The sequence below is a fragment of the Aedes aegypti genome, chromosome 3, assembly GCF_002204515.2.
Source record: "Aedes aegypti strain LVP_AGWG chromosome 3, AaegL5.0 Primary Assembly, whole genome shotgun sequence".
Taxonomy (NCBI): domain Eukaryota; kingdom Metazoa; phylum Arthropoda; class Insecta; order Diptera; family Culicidae; genus Aedes; species Aedes aegypti.
Window position 1 is genome coordinate 39,586,295 of NC_035109.1, and position 21,080 is coordinate 39,607,374.

The 21,080-nt window shown below is 36.1% G+C and overlaps 1 protein-coding gene across 1 annotated transcript in view; it reads right to left on the reverse strand.

Moving 5' to 3' along the window:
- LOC5580271 (serine proteinase stubble) overlaps positions 1–19,299 on the reverse strand; it is a 112,972-nt gene extending 93,673 nt beyond the window's left edge. Inside the window, exon 1 of the mRNA XM_021852042.1 lies at positions 18,413–19,299. Within this exon, the coding sequence (XP_021707734.1) occupies positions 18,413–18,446 (34 nt within the window). The 5' untranslated portion in view covers positions 18,447–19,299. The remainder of the gene's footprint in view (positions 1–18,412) is intronic.
- Positions 19,300–21,080: the final 1,781 nt, after the last annotated feature.

Here is a 21,080-nt window from a genome sequence, read left to right on the forward strand (position 1 = left end):
TGTTTATATTTGGTGGGAGTCAAGTTAAAAAATAAAGACGACCTCATTTATTTCAATTTAAAGTCTTTAGAATTTGAAGAATCTCAACTATACGATTTCCATTACCCACTTGCCCGACGGTACCTTATTCCATTTTTACTAATACAGTGTACCCCCGTTAATTTGAACGATACCTCATGCAAACCATCGGGGTTCATTTTTAATTTGAACATCAAGTCACCCTAGAACTGTGTTTCTGGTTACCCTTTTCACTGTTTTGTTTTGATTCTGCTCTCCGTTCCACAGCGTTCCATTTCACTTCACTACGTTCCATGAGCTAAATGACGTTTGAACCATTTTTAATCTGGACGATGTGCAAATTAGCGGGGTACAAATTAAAAAGTGTTCAGATTAAACCATACTATAAAACTGCACATCACAATACACACTGAAGTCGATAGCAGCTGTAAGCACTTTGAATTATTTACATTTACAGTCTTCCACCTAGTATAGAACATACTAATGTACAATTTTATTTTGCTATGGAAATTGGTTACTCACCATACTCACAAATAGTAACTTGCTCACTCACTGAGAGTAATGACGTCATACTCACTGCGAGTATTACTCTTTACGTGAGTAATACTCGCAGTGAGTTATGACGTCATACTCTCGCGTGAGTTAGAGTAAGGAATGAGTGACTCACAGCGTGAGTATTACTCGCAAACGAGTACGTGAGTGAGTATTTTTTTACTCGCGAGCACGAGTTTCCCAACGCTGGCTCACAGCATGTGAAATTCTATCTGTTTAAGAAGCATTACGCATACGCATAAGCATACGACCAAGTTATCGCACTAGTCTCGTCCTTGTCTGCCCTGCTACGTTGTCCTGCTTTAATGGTCTTTGCTACGATGTTCATTGTCAATGTCTACGATGATTTTCTCCACGTCAGGTTTCGTAGTAGGATATGCGGTGACTTTAGGAATCGCGGTGACTAGTAGGATATGCGGTGACTACGAAACCAACTCTTAAATTCCCGTCAAGTACTTAACAACTCTTAAATTTCAAGTTTCTACAAAAGGGAAGGGAATTATAACTATACCTAGTTTAAATATATAATGGATAAATTTCTTCAAGTGGAGTCTAGTACATGACACTGAAGACGGCCTTAAAGTTGAGGTCGAAATACGCGTATCTGTCAAAGAATACGAATTCTTGTGGAATTGAATGGTACAGTACTAAAAATCTCAATTTTATCATTAAGTTTCTAAAATAAAAAAAAAATAAACAAAATTTTCACAGGCGTCATTTGGAATACCCCAAAGAAAATATAAAAGTATAAAAATATTTACTAGTTTGAAAATATTTTATTATTCTCGTTATCAAAATCGTGACCATACTTTCTGGAACACTCTAAAGTTTTCACACTTTAGTAATTCGGTGACTATTTTTTTTCCTGGGTATAGTTTAGTATTTCATGTGTAGTATCGGTGCATCTCTTCCAGGTGGGGACCAATCGACCACATTTTCATCGTTATCGGTTGTCTGATTCCTTATATTAGAGGTTTTAATTTGATTCATGTTTACTCTAACAGGAATGTATTATGTGATTAAACGGTTAGTTTAAAGTTAAATACACTTCAGGATTACATAACTTCAACGAATATGATCCATAATAAACTAACAACTATCAGAGATCTTCCATCAAACAGTAAATCAAACTAACAAACTTAATTCGTGAGATCCTTTTATTAATGGGCTCATTATTGCTATAATTTGCGCTTGACCTTTCTTCGAGTATGAAAATCCCTCTTTCGAAAACTGTTACAAAGTATTACGGAACCAGATTGCATACAACACTTTCACACGCTCCTCAATTGACACCAAATCGATGATTGCTTGGGATAGGTCATATACGGTTACCGACCAATATCCGTGCTCATGGCGAATGAAAAAACAGTTGAAAGGAAAAGGAAAAAAACACTAGATGTGATAACATCTATTACGGTAATCGCTACCGTGTGAGCAGCAACGATCATGATCATTCGGATCAAACAACTTCAGCTAGAAGGCGTAGGGTAGAAGTACTAGTATTCGCCACCATAAGGAAAAGTATTGTTCATAACTCATTCAACGGACTTCCTAATAGACTGTCAATACGTCAATCGAAAGCTTTCTATCCATGTGTACTAGAAGAAATGTAAGAACTGCTCACAAACATTGTTCTTGTATCGAAAATTGGGGTGGCGAATACTGTATCACCTGCATCAGTATTTGCCTTGTTTTTGAGTTATGTTCCTGAAAGGTAGCAAATTTACATTGATTACCTTTGTGTCGAATAACTATATACAATACTGTGGCGAGTACCGGTACATAAACCCTATAGGTAGACAGCGTAGGTACCTATAATGATAGAGATCTACTCGATCGTGCCCGAAGAGCAACAGGCGCAGAGAAGTAGATCGGAGAATGTGAAGTGTGGGCCTCATGTGCCTACATATGTAATGCAACAATCTTTTGACGACGGATCGACCAGTGAACAAGTATTACCTACGACGGCCTATTACAAAATTTGTTCCAATCCGAAGAAAGCGAAATCCACCCGGCCGCATGGCTGTAACACTAGGGTGGCTCAAATAACAAAAAAAATGCTTAAGCTCCCATATCTTGCTTACAATCTTTATGAAGAAGTCAAGTTAGTTGATAAATGAACAAAATTATGGACTATATTCCTACTAAAAACTATCACGCTTTTGCTAAGTACTTATTCGTTAGATTGATTTACTCTTCTCAGCAGCTTTCTTCGCTATGGTTTGGAGAATAAGTTAAGACTTAGTAACAACATAACTTACTTAAAAGTTTTACCGTGTTCAGAATAACTTTCTTGATTGTGCCCCGTTTGGCATAAAGTCGTTTGGCATAAGGTCGTTTGGCATAAAGCCGTTTGGCATAAAGTCGTTTGGCATAATGGTTGTTTGGCATAATGGTCATTTGGCATAATGATTGACTGAGAATTAATATCGGCATTTTTGAAGCGTTTTCCGAGATCAACACCACCGAGCCCATAGCAAAAATGTTTGGTAGGTTCTAAACAAGCGTGGTGTTCGTTCAGAGATTTTCCAAGCTATGAATGTCAAAAATTGTTGTGACATTAGAGAGCATAACTAAATAAAACTCGTGATGGGTCTGATGGAAGATATTTTCAGAATAACAGTTTACTCTACATTCCAGACCATAGAGTATCTTTGAGCTTTTTGTGATATACATATTTGAAAATCGTAAATTGGCAAAGAAAGTTCGCTGTTATCAATAAAAGGAATACCCATAGAATAATTCCCTGCAGATCAAGCTCTGTTCCAGTTTGGACGTAACACTTGTTGAAAACTGCTTGATAAAAGAGGGGAAAATTGATTTGCAAAATATTAAAAAATCTATTACTGCAGCATAATGCAAAATAGCTTATAAGTTATTTTTCGTTTGAAATGTTTAAGGCTCTAATCAAAAAAAAATCTTCTAACAGGATAACTCAAATGAACAACACATTTTTAAAAGAAAATATTTGCGGCAAAACTTTTCAACAACTTATTATTGTTTTATGGCTATATCGGTCATACGACTCAAAGGTAAAGGGAGTCTATAGAAGCAAATGATGGAAACGAATAGGTGCATAGGCGTCGCAATTTCAATCTTGTCGCTCCCTTGCGACGCCTATGCACCTATTCGTTTCCATCATTTGTATGACCGATATAGCCATAAAACAATAATAATTTAAAAACAATCACGGTCGAAACCTTCTCCTTTTCAACAACTTAATATAAATTTTAATTTTGGAAGTATACATCAAAAATACCGTTTTTTATCGAAAGAAGGGAAATTTGTGATAGAGATAATATATTTTTACATTTTGATTTTAATATTTTTATAGCACGTCTTGCCAGAATTGACAAAACAGCCAACAATAAAAATGGTTTACATTTAGCTTTACTAAATAATAAAATTTAAAATAGTATGAATATAAAGAACAGCCTGTTTTTAAAAGAAGGAAAAATTTATGATTAAAGAAGATTGGACGCCAAAATAATAAAACAAAAAGTTTAGAATCATCAAAGGGATTGTGCCACTTTTCCCCGAATGTCGTTTCTTCGAATGTCGATTCCCCGAATGACCGGTTTCTCCGAAAAGTGGTGCAGTTCAAATAGGTGCTATAACAGGCTGGATAGTGAACGATAAAAAACGATAAGCAATCAAAAGAAGGAGGTATTCTGTCATTCTCGGCTATACACATGTTAGCAAAAATGCTGAGGATGGAAAAACTCGAAAGAACCGCCAATTAAATAAAGAATGGTACATGTTAGATGGCCAGTTTGTTCATCACCCTGAAATATGTAAAGTAAAGACAACTATGAGTGCTAAAAACTTTTCGGGGAAATGGGCTAATCGGGGAAACGGGATATTATGGGAACTGGCGTTTGGAGAAACGACATTCAGGGAAAAGTAGCACAACCTATCGAAGTAACTGCAGGAATCGATGTCTCTTTTCGCTGATAATTGAGCAGATCAATGTTATCGAATGCCGCCCTTTTGTCAGTTGGAAACAATAATATTTAAAAAAAATATAGCTCCAAAGAACAGCCTATGTATAATAGAAGGTGAAATTTATTTAAATTTTAAATCAACGGTTTTTATACCTATAATTATGGCTACATCATATTAAAAAAAAAACATAGTACGTTTGAACGAAGGGTAAATTTGTGCTTAATATATCAAAATCTTCAGTGCAAAAATTTATTCCAATTGCGAAACTCAAAAGAGGAATTAATATTTGAATGAAGGGTAATTTATGGATTATTAATAAAATACTATTGGCAATAACATCCCTAATATGCTTGAGTTTATTCGAGAGCATGACTGTTTAATAAAGTATCATTTTGTGTCAATTTACTCCTGAACAAAACTGATGCCATCAGAGAGATTCAATAGAAACGTAAAAACGAATGTCGTCTTAAGAAATTCTTGGTTTCAGATTCATTATGCCAAACGACCATTATGCCAAACGACTTTATGCCAAATGACCATTATGCCAAACGGCTTTATGCCAAACGACTTTATGCCAAATGACCTACCACCAATTTTCTTAATTTCTACATAGTAATTTCCATATGAACTATGTCTTTGAGTCACCTTTAAATCACCACCAAATTGACTGAAAATTTTACCGAACTTCATATACATCTTAAAAATTATTAGGATGATACGTGGGATGGAACTTTTTGTAATTTGAACCGCCCTACTAAAACTCCATAGGAACCATGAGTAAGCAAAGTGAGTTTGAACAAGTATGCTGATGAAGTTGTAGATCAGGAGGAAACAAAATAAAAGCGAGAGCACAAAACCTACTCCTCTCGGTTGCGATCGCGAAAGGGAAGTTGTTTTGTTGCATGACGTCGAGCAGAGCAGCAACTTCTCAACATTCAGCACTTGAGACAGAAAATTTAGAGGCAGAGCGTGTGACTCGGTGAGGTAATGGGGAGATTTAATTGCAAAAATGTGGGTCACTTTTGTCAGAGCGGAATATTGTGAATAAGAGGATAAGATTTGAGAGAAGCTGCGCGAATTCGGTAAAGAGAAAAGATATGGTGATGAGACGTTGGGTATGGTCATTCACACACAGAGATTTGTACAGTCAGTCAGTTATTTTCTTCTTCTTCTTTTGTTATTCTTCATATTTATTTCTTATTTTTTTTTTCTTCTAGGTATTACATCCCCACTGTATCAGAACCTGCTTCTCAGCTTAGTGTTCAATGACCACTTCCACAGTTATAAACTGAGAGCTTTCATTGCAAAACTTGCCATTTTCGCATTCGTATATCGTGTGTAATGTACAATCGTACTTTATTCCCAAGGAGGTCAAAGAAATTTCCATTATGAAAAGATCCTGGTATGACCGGGAATTGAACCCAGACACCTTCAGCATGGGTTTGCTTTGTAGCCGTGAACTTTACCACTAGGCTAAAGAAGATCTCATAGAACATGTTTCCGCGATTTCAAGCATACGAAAAAACACGCGACATTAGTGAAAATAGTGGATGTAAAAGATAAAACTACAAAGCGAACACATCGCCATGACGGTCATGGAACGTTTTCCCTAAACATATTCTAAACTATGTGAAATCAAAGACATTGCCAACCTGCTGTTTTGTTACATCTCCCATTCAGCCGAAAAAAGTGCAACAATGCCTTATCACACTTAATCCAGATGGCATCGCTTAAGACTTTAAATTATGCGAAATACTGTCGAGCCATTATCTCCATTTCTCATAGTGGTCGGACAGTGACCACATTGTCAAAACTGCCCAACGGTATCTTAGCACTGCATCCGAAAAATTTCAGATGAAACCCCGAACCCAGGCAGGGTTTGGTGATAAAATTGCAACTTATGATAATGGTTGTGGACGAAGGGGCCCAATAATTAGGAGAAACTTTTGTGGCTCACGGCACTGTTCTCTGTGGTGCCAATATTTGCGATCAAAATGAATGGGTTTTTGTAGGTATTCGTCCGTTTGCCCTCCAGTCATATCTGGACGACCGGAAGAACATTATGATTTAATAAGATCGTGTATATTATAGTCATTATTGTTTCTTTTATGCTGACCCGGGAAACTGTAAAAGCTGGACAATACCGTAGTCTCAAATGCAGATTACGAAAACATGACATTAGTGGTAACAAACATCCCATAACGATGGTAGGGTAAATTCATTTACTAGTATTTTTATAGCTTTTTTTCGTATTGAATAACAAAACTGGACCTTCATTATCTTTAGGTCACCTTCAAGTCACCACCGAAAAAGCAGCAAATTTCAGAGAACACTATGCCTCACTGAACATCTTAGGGTATAACTCACAATCTCAACGACATGTTGAACATAAAATACTCTTTTGATAACATTCATAAACCCCAATCTCAACTTTCAATTCAATTATGCAAAATCGTCGTTGGTTTACTTTTGCGAAAGTTCACCCGACCAGGAAAATAAAGCAAACAAATAATCACATCCGACCAAGCCCCAAGTGCCCCAACAAAGAGATCGCAATCTCCACGCCAAATTAAACATCAAAACAGACGGAGCTGCACACCAAGCAGCTGATTGGCAACGTATACACCTACACCTACGACGATGGAAACGAAAAAAAAAGAAGGTTGGTAGGCGGGTTCCAGCCGACGATATCGTAACGGAGAATTCAGGACTTGCGCAAGCTCCCGATTCCTCTGCATTCGACACGCATGCGGCCTAGGGTGATTCCAATTATAAAAGAGGTTTAAATTTTCGTCTGCAATATCTTTCGTACAATTTTCATGATGAATACATAGTAAAAATTTTAGAAGAAACTCATAGAAATAACAATGAAAAGTTCTAACACTGCTTTAAGACTAAGTAGCCCGTCATTCTGTTTGTCAACAATGATGGCTTTTCAGCTTGCATTTCAAAGTGATAATACTCAGCCTTGATAATTTATATTGACTTGAAAAAGTATCACTGTGCGCGATAACATGCATAAAGTATGCTGATACTTTTTCATCTGTGTCAGTGCAAAACCAACTGATTTTCTATGATTCGAAATCGTGAGATGAATTAGCAACAATCATCAAAGACGCGTACCAATTTCAATGACGGCCTACTTCGCCTTAAGGCGTCCAGCATTATATGATACAGTCGCCTCTCCACATCTCGATATCGAAGGGACCATCGAGATAGGGAGAGATCGAGACATAGAACAAATATGTAAGGAATACTAGATTGAAAATCATTCTGTTACCAGGTAAACTAAAACAAACAGATGTCAATTCGTCTTCGCTAATTGTTTTGAATCTCTAAAATCTAGTCTAAAACTTGGGAACGAAAATCACATCGAGATAGAGAGACAACGAGATAAGGAGGATATGGAGAGTAAAAATGTATGCAGAATGAAGGGACCGAAAAAATCATCGACATAGGGAGAGATATCGAGATGTGGAGAGTCGACTGTATAAGCATCTTGGAGGGAGGGGGAGGCCCATTTCGCATAAGGACCATTTCGCATAAGGACCATTTCGCATAAGGACGTTTGGCATAAGAGTGATTCCAAGCAACAGCACCAAAATTTGGTAAATTTTTTAATTCATTTTTTTTCTATTGAGCTGAAACTTTGCACAGTTTTCCAGTTCCATCTAAATCGTCATTTTCCGATATCAAATCTTCAAGTTGAGTCACGACTAACTTTTCAAAAGGGTGTATGTGAAAATGGTTCAAAAATATTCAAAAAGCTGCACAGCAAAAACGGTTCGTTCGATTGTTAGACAACTAAAGAAACAAAGTTAGACAACTAAATAAAGATTCCAAAAAAAATACACACAGTAAAAAAACATTTTTTTTTGCATTAAAAAACATAATTTTTGACACAAAAACTCAAATATCTCAAAACCCTATCGGAATACCAACGTAATTTTTTGAGGGAAAACGGTCCATTATATTAGCTATCTACCATAAAAATTTGGTGATGGTAAACTAATAAACAAAAAAGTTATGACATTTCAAACATGTCACAATTTTCACATTTAGTAGAATTTTTTTTTTTTCGGTGTAAATTATTACGGGAACCGCAGTTTGTTGCTGATTTTATTGTTAAGGGCCTTGCGTGAATTAAACAAGTCGTTTTCATGTATTCATTAATGTTATGTATATTATATGTATAAATATTATGTATATGTATAAATATTATATGTATATGTATATATGTATAAATTAAAATGAATTAACAGATTACACGAAAATAAATTTTATTTTTACCAGGATATTTTTTTAGAGTATGATTGATGAGTTTCTAAATGTTATATATAAACTTTAAAAGTCTTGGATTTGGGTATGCGTTATGAGATCATGAAAACATTTTATTAATACTTATTTATTGTTATTCATTTTTTTTACAATATCGAACACTTTTGCATCATTATCAGTACAGTTCGAGTATAGTTTTGCTTTAATTTTATTTTCTGACAATGGAATGAAACAGTGAAATTTTTGGGTTCCTTGGATTGTTTTCGCGTTATTATATTGCTCGCTGAGCTCTGATGCCGTTAATTCGTACTCTTCAGTAGTAGTAAAACAAAATGATAATTTTGTTAAATCTTCTTCTTTTCTGCGATTCGCCCAATCAAATAGTTCTTTTGCAGTTTTAATTGCAAAAATGGATGCTCACGTTCTTTGGCTAAACTTGCTCTTGTGGCCATGCGCTTTATTGTTCCTCCAATAGCATCACAAGGACTTTTGCCATGTGACGTAGCAAAAAAATGCCATTCTGCATCAATTCCGTACTTTGATTTAAATTGACATAGGCTCGAAAAATTCTTACGGTTTTTGTACTGCGATGCTGCTCCATCAGACATGAAATATATTTTTCTGATTTCTTTATCCTTATCAACGCGTAAAAGGTTAATCATTTTGGCAATGAACAAATTTACAGATATTGAGTCGTGTCTTAAATCTTCGGAAATTACAATAAAACTAAAATGTTCAATTTGCGTACTTCCATTGAAATAAATAACGAATGGATGAATTGTAGCTTGTTGTACGTTCCAGTGATGGGACTGCACTTCATCTTGCAATACAAAGCTATAGTTTTCAGAAAAATCACAAATGACTAAAAATTCACCATCTTGTAATGTTTTTTTCGTACTTTTTAAAAAGCGGGATTGCTCTGTTTTAATAAAGTCGTGAGGAATTAAACCTTCTAGCAAAAAAATGACACAAACTCATCTACAGGTTTTACAATAGTTTCTAGGTCACACCTATCCGTGGTCACCCATTGCTCAAATGATAACTGATCAATATAATTTTCTTCAAACTCAGCGAATAAAGTATTTTCCAATGATGAAGAATCTGGACAATCCGAACAAGATCGTAGATAGCAATTTGATGTTGTATTTTCACACAAAAGACTACCAGTTAACATTTTAATATCCTTTGATAAATTGATTCTTTTCAAACTATGTAAGATTAGGTTAATATTTTCGTGTGTTGTGCACACACAAACATTATGTGTTCCTGAATTGGATAGAAGCTTGCATTGCCTTGGACGAAGGCTTGCAAATGAGGAAAAACCTACCTTAATATTTTCGTTAATTTCCTTGAAGCGTGTATACGCTTCTTTCAAAGTAGTCATCATTAATCGTTTTTGGATTGCTTGACGCTTTCCATCTTTTTTTACAGATACATAATCTTTTTGGCCAGGCATAGCTCTACTTACTTCATCGTCTTCAAAATATTGAATTATTTTTTCTTTTGTCTCATCTGTTAATGTAGTACTCGACCTAGCATTTTTGGTTGCAAGACAGTTATTTTTGAATTGTTTTGCCTCTTTTGCTGTATTTCTATTGGTTTTGAACTCATCAATGGCGTCTTGAATAGACCACGAGCTTGGCAGCATCGACAAAATCAATAATTTTTCTTTCCTTGTCGTGGCTAGATTCGAGAACCTTTCCTTTTTATTCATAATTACCTCATCGTAGTCTGTATTTTCCACATCCTCAGGTCCTAATTTGAAGAGGTTTCTTCGTACAGCTTCGTTGATTTCACGGTATTTTTTCTCGGGATAATTGACGTAACCCATCTTCGTCCATTTAATCGGAGTCACTTTTATTCCAGCTATCCCTTCGTTGAAGCGTTCGATGTTGATCTTCTGGATTCACTCATCTTCTGATTGATTTGTTGAAACAGATGTCGCTGATGGTACCGTGGCAAGACTATCTGCACTTGGTACTTCTGGTAACTCCTCAGTTGTTGTCGGTGCATCTAGTAATTCCTCAGTTGTTGTTGTTTTCGAACTTCCTGCAACCTGATCCACCGATGATGTACAGATTGCCCGTTTGTCAACGTTTAAACGGCAGGACGTACAAATGCGTAAATTTGTATTCAATGTAGACATTGGAGCATAACCAGCCGCTTTCAGTTTATCTATGGTGCTTTTGGTGAGATTTCGTAGCTCTTTCGAATACTTTTTTTCTGCAAACGGCCTGCAACAGTTGAGAAAGCGACTACTCATGTTGCTCGTTAGATTTTAATAAACAAAATCACTGACTAGTTTGGTGTCGTTTGCTTGACTGAAGAAAAATTTTCCAATTAAATCTTTTATAACCATAGTGGTAGTATATTTTTAGCTTTTTCGTGTGTATGTTCATGGTATGTACCTATCATGTTTTTGATGTTGTTGAAGTTACTCGCTTTCTCCCAAATATGATTAACAAAGTCTATTCTCTACCAAGGCGGGTCTATACCCAGGTGTAATCAGATTTTAACTTTGTGGAGAAAACCAGCGCCGAGAAAACCGACCTGCTTTACGTATACTAGATCACCTGGGTATAGACCCGCCTTGTTCTCTACGAGGTAAACTTTTTGCAGGTAAACTAGTCGTATACCTGTATAGAAAACTTTTTTTGTAGCTTTTGTCTTCAATATTAGATTTCTTATAGGTTTCTTTTATCAAAAGGTTTCAACACTATTGAGAGAATTTTTCTTCAGTTACGTACAATAAAAAATATGACACTATCAAGACTTTAGATCACAACACTGGATCGCGTCTAACTTTCTAATAGATGCTATACTGCCCATAAAGGCATAACTGTCCCATATGGAAAAAGTAGGCATTGAGAAAATTGCGCTCGAAGTTTGAGTTTTGTATTCTCATACAAATGTTCATAATTTTCTAGCACATTTCTGCATGCCATATTTATTTAGCACCACAGCACAGATAACTCATTTTGCTTCTAGGCATCAGCAAAAAAATATAATCTTGAACACAACTCATATTTTGCAATTGTTATTCGGGTTGAAAGTTCATATAGAGACTGTTATGCCTTTATTTTTCAATATGGGACTGCACCAGTTTCATATTTTTCCGCAACTTTTCCGAACAAAGTGTGTTAATTTTTATATGCATAGTAAAGTATATAAAAAAGCATGAACGTTGCGACGAAAAAATGTGTTGGTTCGAAAATCCATATGGGACAGTTATGCTTTTATGGGCAGTATAATAGTTATGAATAATTAAATAAAATATCATGAAAACAACTTGTTAACCTCATGTGGTACCCTTAACAAAAAATTCAGCAACAAACTGCGGTCCTAAAAAAAATTAACAATGAAAAAAAAAAAATTTTCACTAAGTGTCAAATTTGTGAAATATTTGAAATGTCATAACTTTTTTGTTTATTGGCTTACCATCACCAAATTTTTATGGTAGATAGCTAATATAATGGACCGTTTTCCCTCAAAAAATTACGTTGGTATTCCAATAGGGTTTTGAGATATTTGAGTTTTTGTGACAAAAATGATGTTTTTTAATGCAAAAAAAAAATTTTTTTTTACTGTGTGTATTTTTTTGGAATCTTTATTTAGTTGTCTAACTTTGTTTCTTTAGTTGTCTAACAATCGAACGAACCGTTTTTGCTGTGCAGCTTTTTGAATATTTTTGAACCATTTTCACATACACCCTTTTGAAAAGTTAGTCGTGACTCAACTTGAAGATTTGAAATCGGAAAATGACGATTTAGATGGAGCTGAAAAACTGTACAAAGTTTCAGATATTTTTGAAATGGTCGATCAGAATCGACTTGCATGCCTCCGTGGAATCCCTCATAAAGCATTTTAAGGAAGGCATATAATTCTCACTATGCCAAATGTAAACGTCCTTATGTGAAACATCCTTATGCTAAATGTCTTTTTGCGAAATGTACCACCCCCAGCATCTTGAAATATAGTATTTATTATTTGTATTGTTTTGACTATATGCATTTAGTTTGTAAATGACAAGAATCGTGGATTATTATTATTCAGATTTGGATGTATTCTGAAGGTTTGAAAAACTTTCTCACCCACTCTTTGATAAGTTTATAGTCAAAACCTAAATTCTATTAAGCTTCAAACAATGTTGCTGAACAACGATCGGAAACGCGAGGCACGATGAATTTTCGTAGGCATCAAAACAGAATCTGCGAATAAACACAAACAACCGTTCGGGTTAGGGGGGTCTGTAGCCTTGAGGTTACGCTTTCGCTTCATAAGCGGAAGGTCATGGGTTCGATTCCCAGCCCCTCCACAAAAAAACCGTCCAGCCACCAGAAGACGCCTCACGGAGGACCGTGCTTTGGGGAGCACATCCATCCTCCGTCAGTATCAGATGGTGACTGAGACAAACTGACCCTCTTCGCAGGCAGCTAGCCTCACCAATAGCAGAGCTCTCTTCTACCTGCTCGGTGTGAGAGTAAAAGAGTAGGAGAGAGTGAAACTAGATATAAATATAGATAAGTTGAAAATAGATCTGTATCGGTAAAGAAGCTACAAGATCAACTGAGTCCGGCAAAGTAGTGGCCACGAGCACGAAGTGCCTTGAAAAAAAAAAACCGTTCGGGCGCTTCATTCGTTTGTGTTTTATTGACGGGTGATTTTCCATCGCTCGATAATGTGAACGGTACGATCCACGCTGTCTGCTCTTCGCGAAGAACAGGAAAATATTCATTTCGATAATCTTCATGCGGGCTTGCAACAAACACGCTAAACTTGCTCCGCTCAAAAATGAATGCCGAGCGCACAAAATTGGCCTCTTTTCGTGCAGCACAGATTCTGTGCAAAGGGGCTGTACACAGTTTTGTGCAAACGGTGGTAAACAAAACTGAATGAGTGAATTGCGCACAGAGGAGGAACGCTTGGAATGCGGAATTCGTGTCCATTTTTGTTTTGCTTATGAAAACATAAAAAAACATTCCAATTTCAAAGATTTTCAGAGATTTTTTCATTTGAATAGCCGAAGCGGAAGCAAATGGGGAAAAAACTTTCGCATTTGCGTCCATCTTCCGGCTTTTCCCTAGAAAACATCTTAGAAAACTCCCCATCTTACCAACGGCCAACTGTTTGCTGCCACGCGGGATATCATTGACAGTTCCGTTTCCATCGATCCCGGACAGCCGAAGTCCAAAACGTCGGCAACTCACAGAATGAGTGCGACCTACTCAGTCAGCCAGTTCTGCATTGGTTGCCTCATTCTGTGTAGTTTTAACACATGCGCTACGTGGAGCTGGCTTAGCGTGGAGTGTTTGCTTGACTTTACGAGAAGAAGCAACCTTGCAATGAATTACGAGAATGAACAGCGCGTGGATAAATGAATCCTACGAGTGGAAAGGCTTCGCGAACCACTTATCGGTGTGTTCATTTTGTTTCTTCGGCGTTGCATCCGTTCGCTTTTTGCAATGCTCTTCGTGACTGAAAAATGAAAAATGAATTTTAGCGAATGTTGGATCGCGAAGATGCGTCGATCATTGTTCACGAAGAAGCTCCATCGCAACCCTGGCTTCAAAAATGTTACTGTATAAAGACTAAATTCGTCAAAAATAAACTCACTGACTGGATCCCGAAAGAAATTTCCATAGAATACTAAACATGAATCTAAATATAAATCTTGGCTGGTCTTTCGCATAATTCTTGGTGCGATTCTGACAGATTACTTTGAGGTTCTCTGACAACTACCGTTAAGTCACCAGTCACCGTGCGGCCTCCAATCACCGTGCGCATATACAGATTCCTACAGAATATTCATACAATTTTCACAATTTTTTTTTTGTCCGCAAAATAAGATAACACTGATGAAATGAAGAAGTGTTTGTCAAATTGTGTAAATTCTATTCAAAAAGGGGATGTTTTAACACTCTTAGTAGAAACGCCAAAAATTCGCATATCTCATTTTAACGGTAGAGTATCATTTTTTCCATAATTTAAACAAGTTTTCGCTGTAGTAGAAGCATCTGATGCAGTAGCGCAACCAGAATTTGACTCTAGGGGGGGTTTTGTGAACTTGAACCTTTGATACATGTAAAAATTTTCGAGAAGAAAAATTAAAAAATGTTGCTAGATTAACATTATAGAAAAAACGAAACACCATATTCCAACTTAACCCTCTAATACCCAACCCTGCATTTAGACGGGGTACACTTTGGAATTTTGTATATTTTTTCGTAGTTTGGAAATCAAAATAATTCTATGTTTGGCTTTAACCACGAATCATAACTCGCACATAAGAAAACAATTTATTACATTTGAAACTTTTTTGTATTTTTGAAAATTGTTTGAAAAATTGTTTTCTTATATAACCTATAAATGCCTGGGGTTCATTTAACGTGTGATATAAAAAAAAACGTACCTTTTATATTTTTCTACGATCAACCTATCACAGAAGAAGAGCTTGGTGATATTTAAATAATTTAAAACCAGTTTTTCCGTTAATTACACGGAAAATATAACAAATTCAATATTATTAAAAGTACAGTACAAACTTAAATTTTTATTATTGCCAAAAATCAGTAACTAGGAGAGGCTTCAAGAAAAAATGAAAAAGGATAGGGACGTTCGAAAATAAAAATTATAAAAATCAAAAACATAAATTCAAAGATTTGCGAATATAAATAAATCATTGCCCAAATCGTGTTCAGAACGATTTTAGATGACTAAAAATGATATACAGTGATACCTCCATGAGTCGATGTTCTATGACTCGATATCGACTCATGGAACCATACTAAAAACAAAATTTTATGGTTACTATGATGGTCCCTAGAAGCAGCTTTCCAAACGATTGCTGTTCCATGACTCGATATTTCCATGAGTCGATGGTCCCTTCAATATCGACTCATGGAGGTTTCACTGTATTGATCGAAAATAAAAATTTGGGTATTAGAGGGTTAAGCTTTTCTCGTTAACCCTGGGTATATTTTTTTTTTATATAAATTTCCAATTTTACTCAAAGAAAATCTGATATACCTGGTGATATTTTCCAAAATTTTCCGAAATACGTTTGTTGAGTATGGAAAAATCTTCGGGTTCCAAAGACCATTCCATTCTTTACAAACATTGTTATAGATTGATCGTTTTAAATATGAATGCTTAAACGGGATTACAATATTCTGATCGTTTGAATCTTCATTCAAACATTTCTTATTTTGTTCGAAAATTTATCCAAGCTACTTTTGGATCCACGTACATACATTAGCGTGATATCGATTAATTACTCTTCGATTAGTTTTTCAAGCTTTCAACGCAACTCACAGTAAAAAGCATTGCGACTATCATTAGCAGTTTGTCAAAGGCAAATCAGCATTGCAGATATTGAAGCATTCCCAGATTGTAGTCGAAAATGTATGCTTAGCAACGGAATTACCATCTTGCTCAATTTTTTTTCTTTCTTTATTATTGAGGCCTTTCAGTCTTGGGCTGGATAATCTAATATCTTCCTCAATCTTTCAAAGGATTTTTATTTGTAATCATTAAAAACCTGAGGATTTGCATCTCCGACAATTCACGTGGTCTCAGAAGGTCTTAAAATTGGCTAAATGCTGAGCCACTTTTCGAAACATCGAATTTTGCATCCAACAGCTTTTTTAACGGTATCAATATGCATACATAGCTGCATGTTTGCTTGGCACACTTATCTTCAAAAACCTGTAGCTTATTTATCTGCAAAAGCGAGAAAACTAGTTTTTTAACTTCTCAAAGGTTATTAAATTAGAAAGCCATAACTTAAAACTACATAATTGATAATACAACTTACTGCTCCGGTGTTTGTGAATTTTAGTGTTAAACTTCAAAAATATATTTGATAATTCTTATAAAAAAAATCTGCTTTGGGGGGGCGGTTGACCCCCAAACCCCCCCCCCCCCCCCCCCCTGGTTGCGCCACTGATCTGATGTATTTTATCGTACGAACCGTGAGATTTTATGTAAATTAGAATTTTTCGTTGTGTTTCAGTCGAATCACAAAAGCACGGTGAATGGACCCTTTTCAATATGTATTGTTCCGATTACCGTGCATTAGTGTAAAAGGCTAAAAATTTATTAGGTAATGTTGGATTTATTGTTAGTTCGTGATTTAACTATACATTATATTTAGTATTAGAGCGAATATAAAATAGTATGGACAGTACAGTCAAAACTCCTATAGCGATTTTAATGAAAAAATAATTATTTAATCATTTTTCAACTTTCTATGGCGTTTATTGTAAATTAAGATTTGAATACCCTTCAAAATAAGTACGCACACTACTAGCAACCTAGTTGATCCACCAACAACGTTTCTTCAAGATTCGAAATAAAATCATGATGGAAACTATACGCACGGTAAATGGTGACATAGAACGGTACGGGGCGACCTTAACATGACATTAATAAACATATTTTTGAGTAATTTTTTTTTATGCATCATTTATTTTGGATTTTTTCCTGAACTATGGTATAATTGCACGCTTCGTAGTGGTATTCTAGATTGCTTTAAATTATTTTGAAAACATTATATAATTTTTAGAAGCGCAGTTTTTTCTTAAATGCACGGTTCTACAATTCACCGGTATGACCATTTTTTAAGCTGCTTGACGACATTTTCACAGAGTTCAGGGTGGAAAAACTTCTCACAGCACTTTGGGACATTGTTTCAAAATCAGTAAAAAAGATTTTCGACCTTTGCCCCTTCCGTTTTGTTCTTCGACCTTTTGTCCTTTCGACCTTTTGTCTTTCGACCTTCTGTCCTTTCGACCTTTTGTCTTTCGACCTTTTGTCATAGATTCTTGTCTCCTTTTTCCATGTGGGACAGTTAAGCATATATGAGCAGTGTATCTTAATTTATTCATAATAATTCATAATAATAATAACCACCAAAATTTTGACACAACTGGGAAAAGCACTAATTTTCGACCTACAAGAAATCAGTGCCAATTCGGATTTTCATACCAAATATGAATCGTATGAATGGGTCGAAAATTAGAGCTAGGTTGAAAATCGGTGCTCTTCCCCTATAATAGTTTTAAAATTGTTTGTCCGAAACGATCTTTTGCCCCACTGATAGGGCGAGTTTTTCCGCGAGCTAATATATGGCTCAAACTTTTACCCACTATGGACCAAAAATAGTTCTCCAAACATTTATGCAAACACTAATACACTTTAAAGCATCCTTATGATAGGCCTAAGAACGCACTTACGTAAAAAATCGAATAAAATTTTCTGATAGCATAACCGAAAATTACAATTTATCAGGTTTTAAACCAACAAATAGACACAACTTTTCCAAATTTCAATCAATTTCTATAATATTTCAAGTGGAAGTCTTAATCAACATTCAAACCATCATGACATTTATAGCATTTGTTTTGAATTGAGCTAAAATTCTTAAGAATAAACTTTTTACTCATTTTACACTGAAAATTGTATCTTATATCTTGGAGACTAAATTCAGAACTCCAAACTTCTCAAACAATTCCAACATTTTCTGGAATTTGAACCGCCCTAAAGCGACCGTGTCATGTCACATATGCAATCACTGGCTCTGTTGCATTTTGTGGTTATTTTTAAACCATTATAGACTTACCAGTTATTGAAACGTTAATCCAGTTCGGTCTCATTTTTTTTGTCTCCTCCGCAGTGGGTCTGTCTGCTGCTGCCTTTGCGAGTATCCTCTTGTGTCTCGTTGCTCAGAGAGTCTGCTTCTTTCTTCCTGGGCCGATCCGAAGCGGCTACTCCTTACGTAACAGTTTTCTGAGTCACAAACGGACCCCGAAACGGACCTCACTCGATACTCGGTCACTGGTTGAGGCACTTAATTCAAATTCGAACAAAACTCGACCAACGCTTTGAAGAGTTGCAATCTTTGTTTTTTTTTCTCAAACTTCTCCTCAGTCTTCGCGCGCGGATGCCCTCAAAAAGCCGCAAGTTACATGTACAACTGCCCCGGATTTTCACCTCTTCAATCGACTTCTCCTCTATCTCGACATCAGCCAATCGAAAGACGTTTCATTTCCTTTCGTCACTTGCTTTTTTTTTTCAAAAACCATATTACACAATCCAACGACGACGACGACGGATTGGAGGCACTTGAATAATTTCGCTCTATGCGCTTACGGTTGACAAATTACCTACTTCACCTCCTAAGAAAGCACGCCCCAGTCGCAAACTGCTTATACCGATGATGACGATCGTCAAGAGCCACTAACCACGCGCACTCACTTTCACACTTAAATCACATGTGCGCCACTTATGAGACGCCCGAAAAAAAAGTGTACGGATTTCGGAATTACCCGAACGACTTTTCTTGGAGCTTGGAGGGATTTCAATCCCCAGAAGACCTAAACGCGACTAAGCGACGAACCCGACCGTCGTCTTTAACCACCAACGTAAAACTGCGATCGACCCAAAACGGACCCCGAGCTCGACTCAAAGCTCGCTCGAACCCTCCACCCCAACGAATTAATAAAAAAAAGCCAATGCAACCAACGACGACGACGACGACGGCGATGACGAGTGACGACGATGCACTAAGGGGAATCTTGCTGGCCAAAAGTGGTTTTTGAAATTTACGTCGAAACGCCGAAAAGACAGAGTCGGAAGCCTTGCAGCTTTGGGGGTCTCGGATAAGATCTGGTGAACCGTAATCCAGGGTCAAATTGATCACTGGGCTTAATTTGATCAGGTTGATCCTTATGTAATATGAATTTATATTTCCTTCCTGGGATGCTGAATGTTTTTTTTAGTATCACAATCCATGTTTTCTAGTTTATAAATGTCTAATAATGATTTTAAACTTTTTCATTTCCAGCAAGATTTGTTTTGAATAGAAATATTTACAGTTTTGGAAGGTTTAAGCAATACTGTAGGAAAAGTCAGTACAAAATAAAGAACTAGTGCTAAGCTTACATGCAAACATTCAATGTTTGAAACATTTTGTAAGCTTAGAAGTGAACACTCGATTATTCAGCTCCTATACATCTAATTTTGGCGATTTTATCCAGCCTCAAGCTTATTTGAAGCTACTCAAAAAGCTGAACTAAGGCTTAACATGCACTTACACCACACCATTTTTCAAAACAAAGATTCTATTTAAAAACAGATCGCAACCTTGCTATGCGTTTGTTCATCTCTAATTCAACAATTAAGTAAATATGACCATAATATTTTCATGTATCCAGTTCCGGGGGTATTTGATGCCGTTAACATTTTGATATACACAGTGCAGATTTATGCTGGAATTAAAATGTACAACATAATTATAATTTATTAGGAATCGAACTGGAGTTCACTGCTTTACGGCCACTCACCTTACCATCTGCTCCGATTGAGGATGTATGTGCATTACGTAAAGCAAGAGCATTACTTACCGTATTGCCTGAACAACGGCTATATAATTTTAGCTTCAAGGCTACATTGAGGCTGAAGAAATGACACCAGCACTACGCGAAAAAGGATAGATGTAAAAAAACTGTTGAGAATGGTGTTTGTGTATCGATGCCAAGTGAACACCAACAATTTTAATGAGCCATTTTACGAAGCAGGTCAAATGACAGGAGACCTGGGACTTTTCAATCATCGTCGTCAGTTTTCGCGATGATGATGGTTGATGACTGTGCGCATTTTTAGCGTAGCTTTTCATACAGGCAAAAACTTAAATGGAGAAAAAATATTAAGATATTTCTGATCACAAAAATGCCTTTTTATGTGAAATATAGGTGAAAAGGAGGTAGCTGACAAAATAACTACACTGAAATGAATTTTATTGTAGAAACTACTGAATTCATGGTTAAATTAAGAACTGCACCAACAATTTTCAATCGACTACATTAAGGTGAAGATGAATGGAAGCCAATCTTCAAATTTTCAAGAGCACAATTCTGGAGAACCGAATACCCGTTTGAGTTGAAAACTTAATCAATTGGTCATCACCAGCTCGTGACCAATCGATTAAGTTTTCAGCTTAAACGGATGTTTGGTTCTCCAGATTTGTGCTTTTGAAAATTTGAGGTTTGGCTTCGATTTATTTTCACCTTAATCTGTTAACTCTACCAAAACATGGTCAACATCACTACACAAGAAAATTAATTCTGTTTATTTAACCACAGTTGTAGTATTTATGACTAGAAACATTCTAGATTTAACATGTTTGGCATTATACTTTTGACCACACTGTATTGTACGGTGGGTGTCACGAATCGAAATACAATGCTGTGCAGTCGAAGTTACTATGGACATCATCACATTTACTGCAC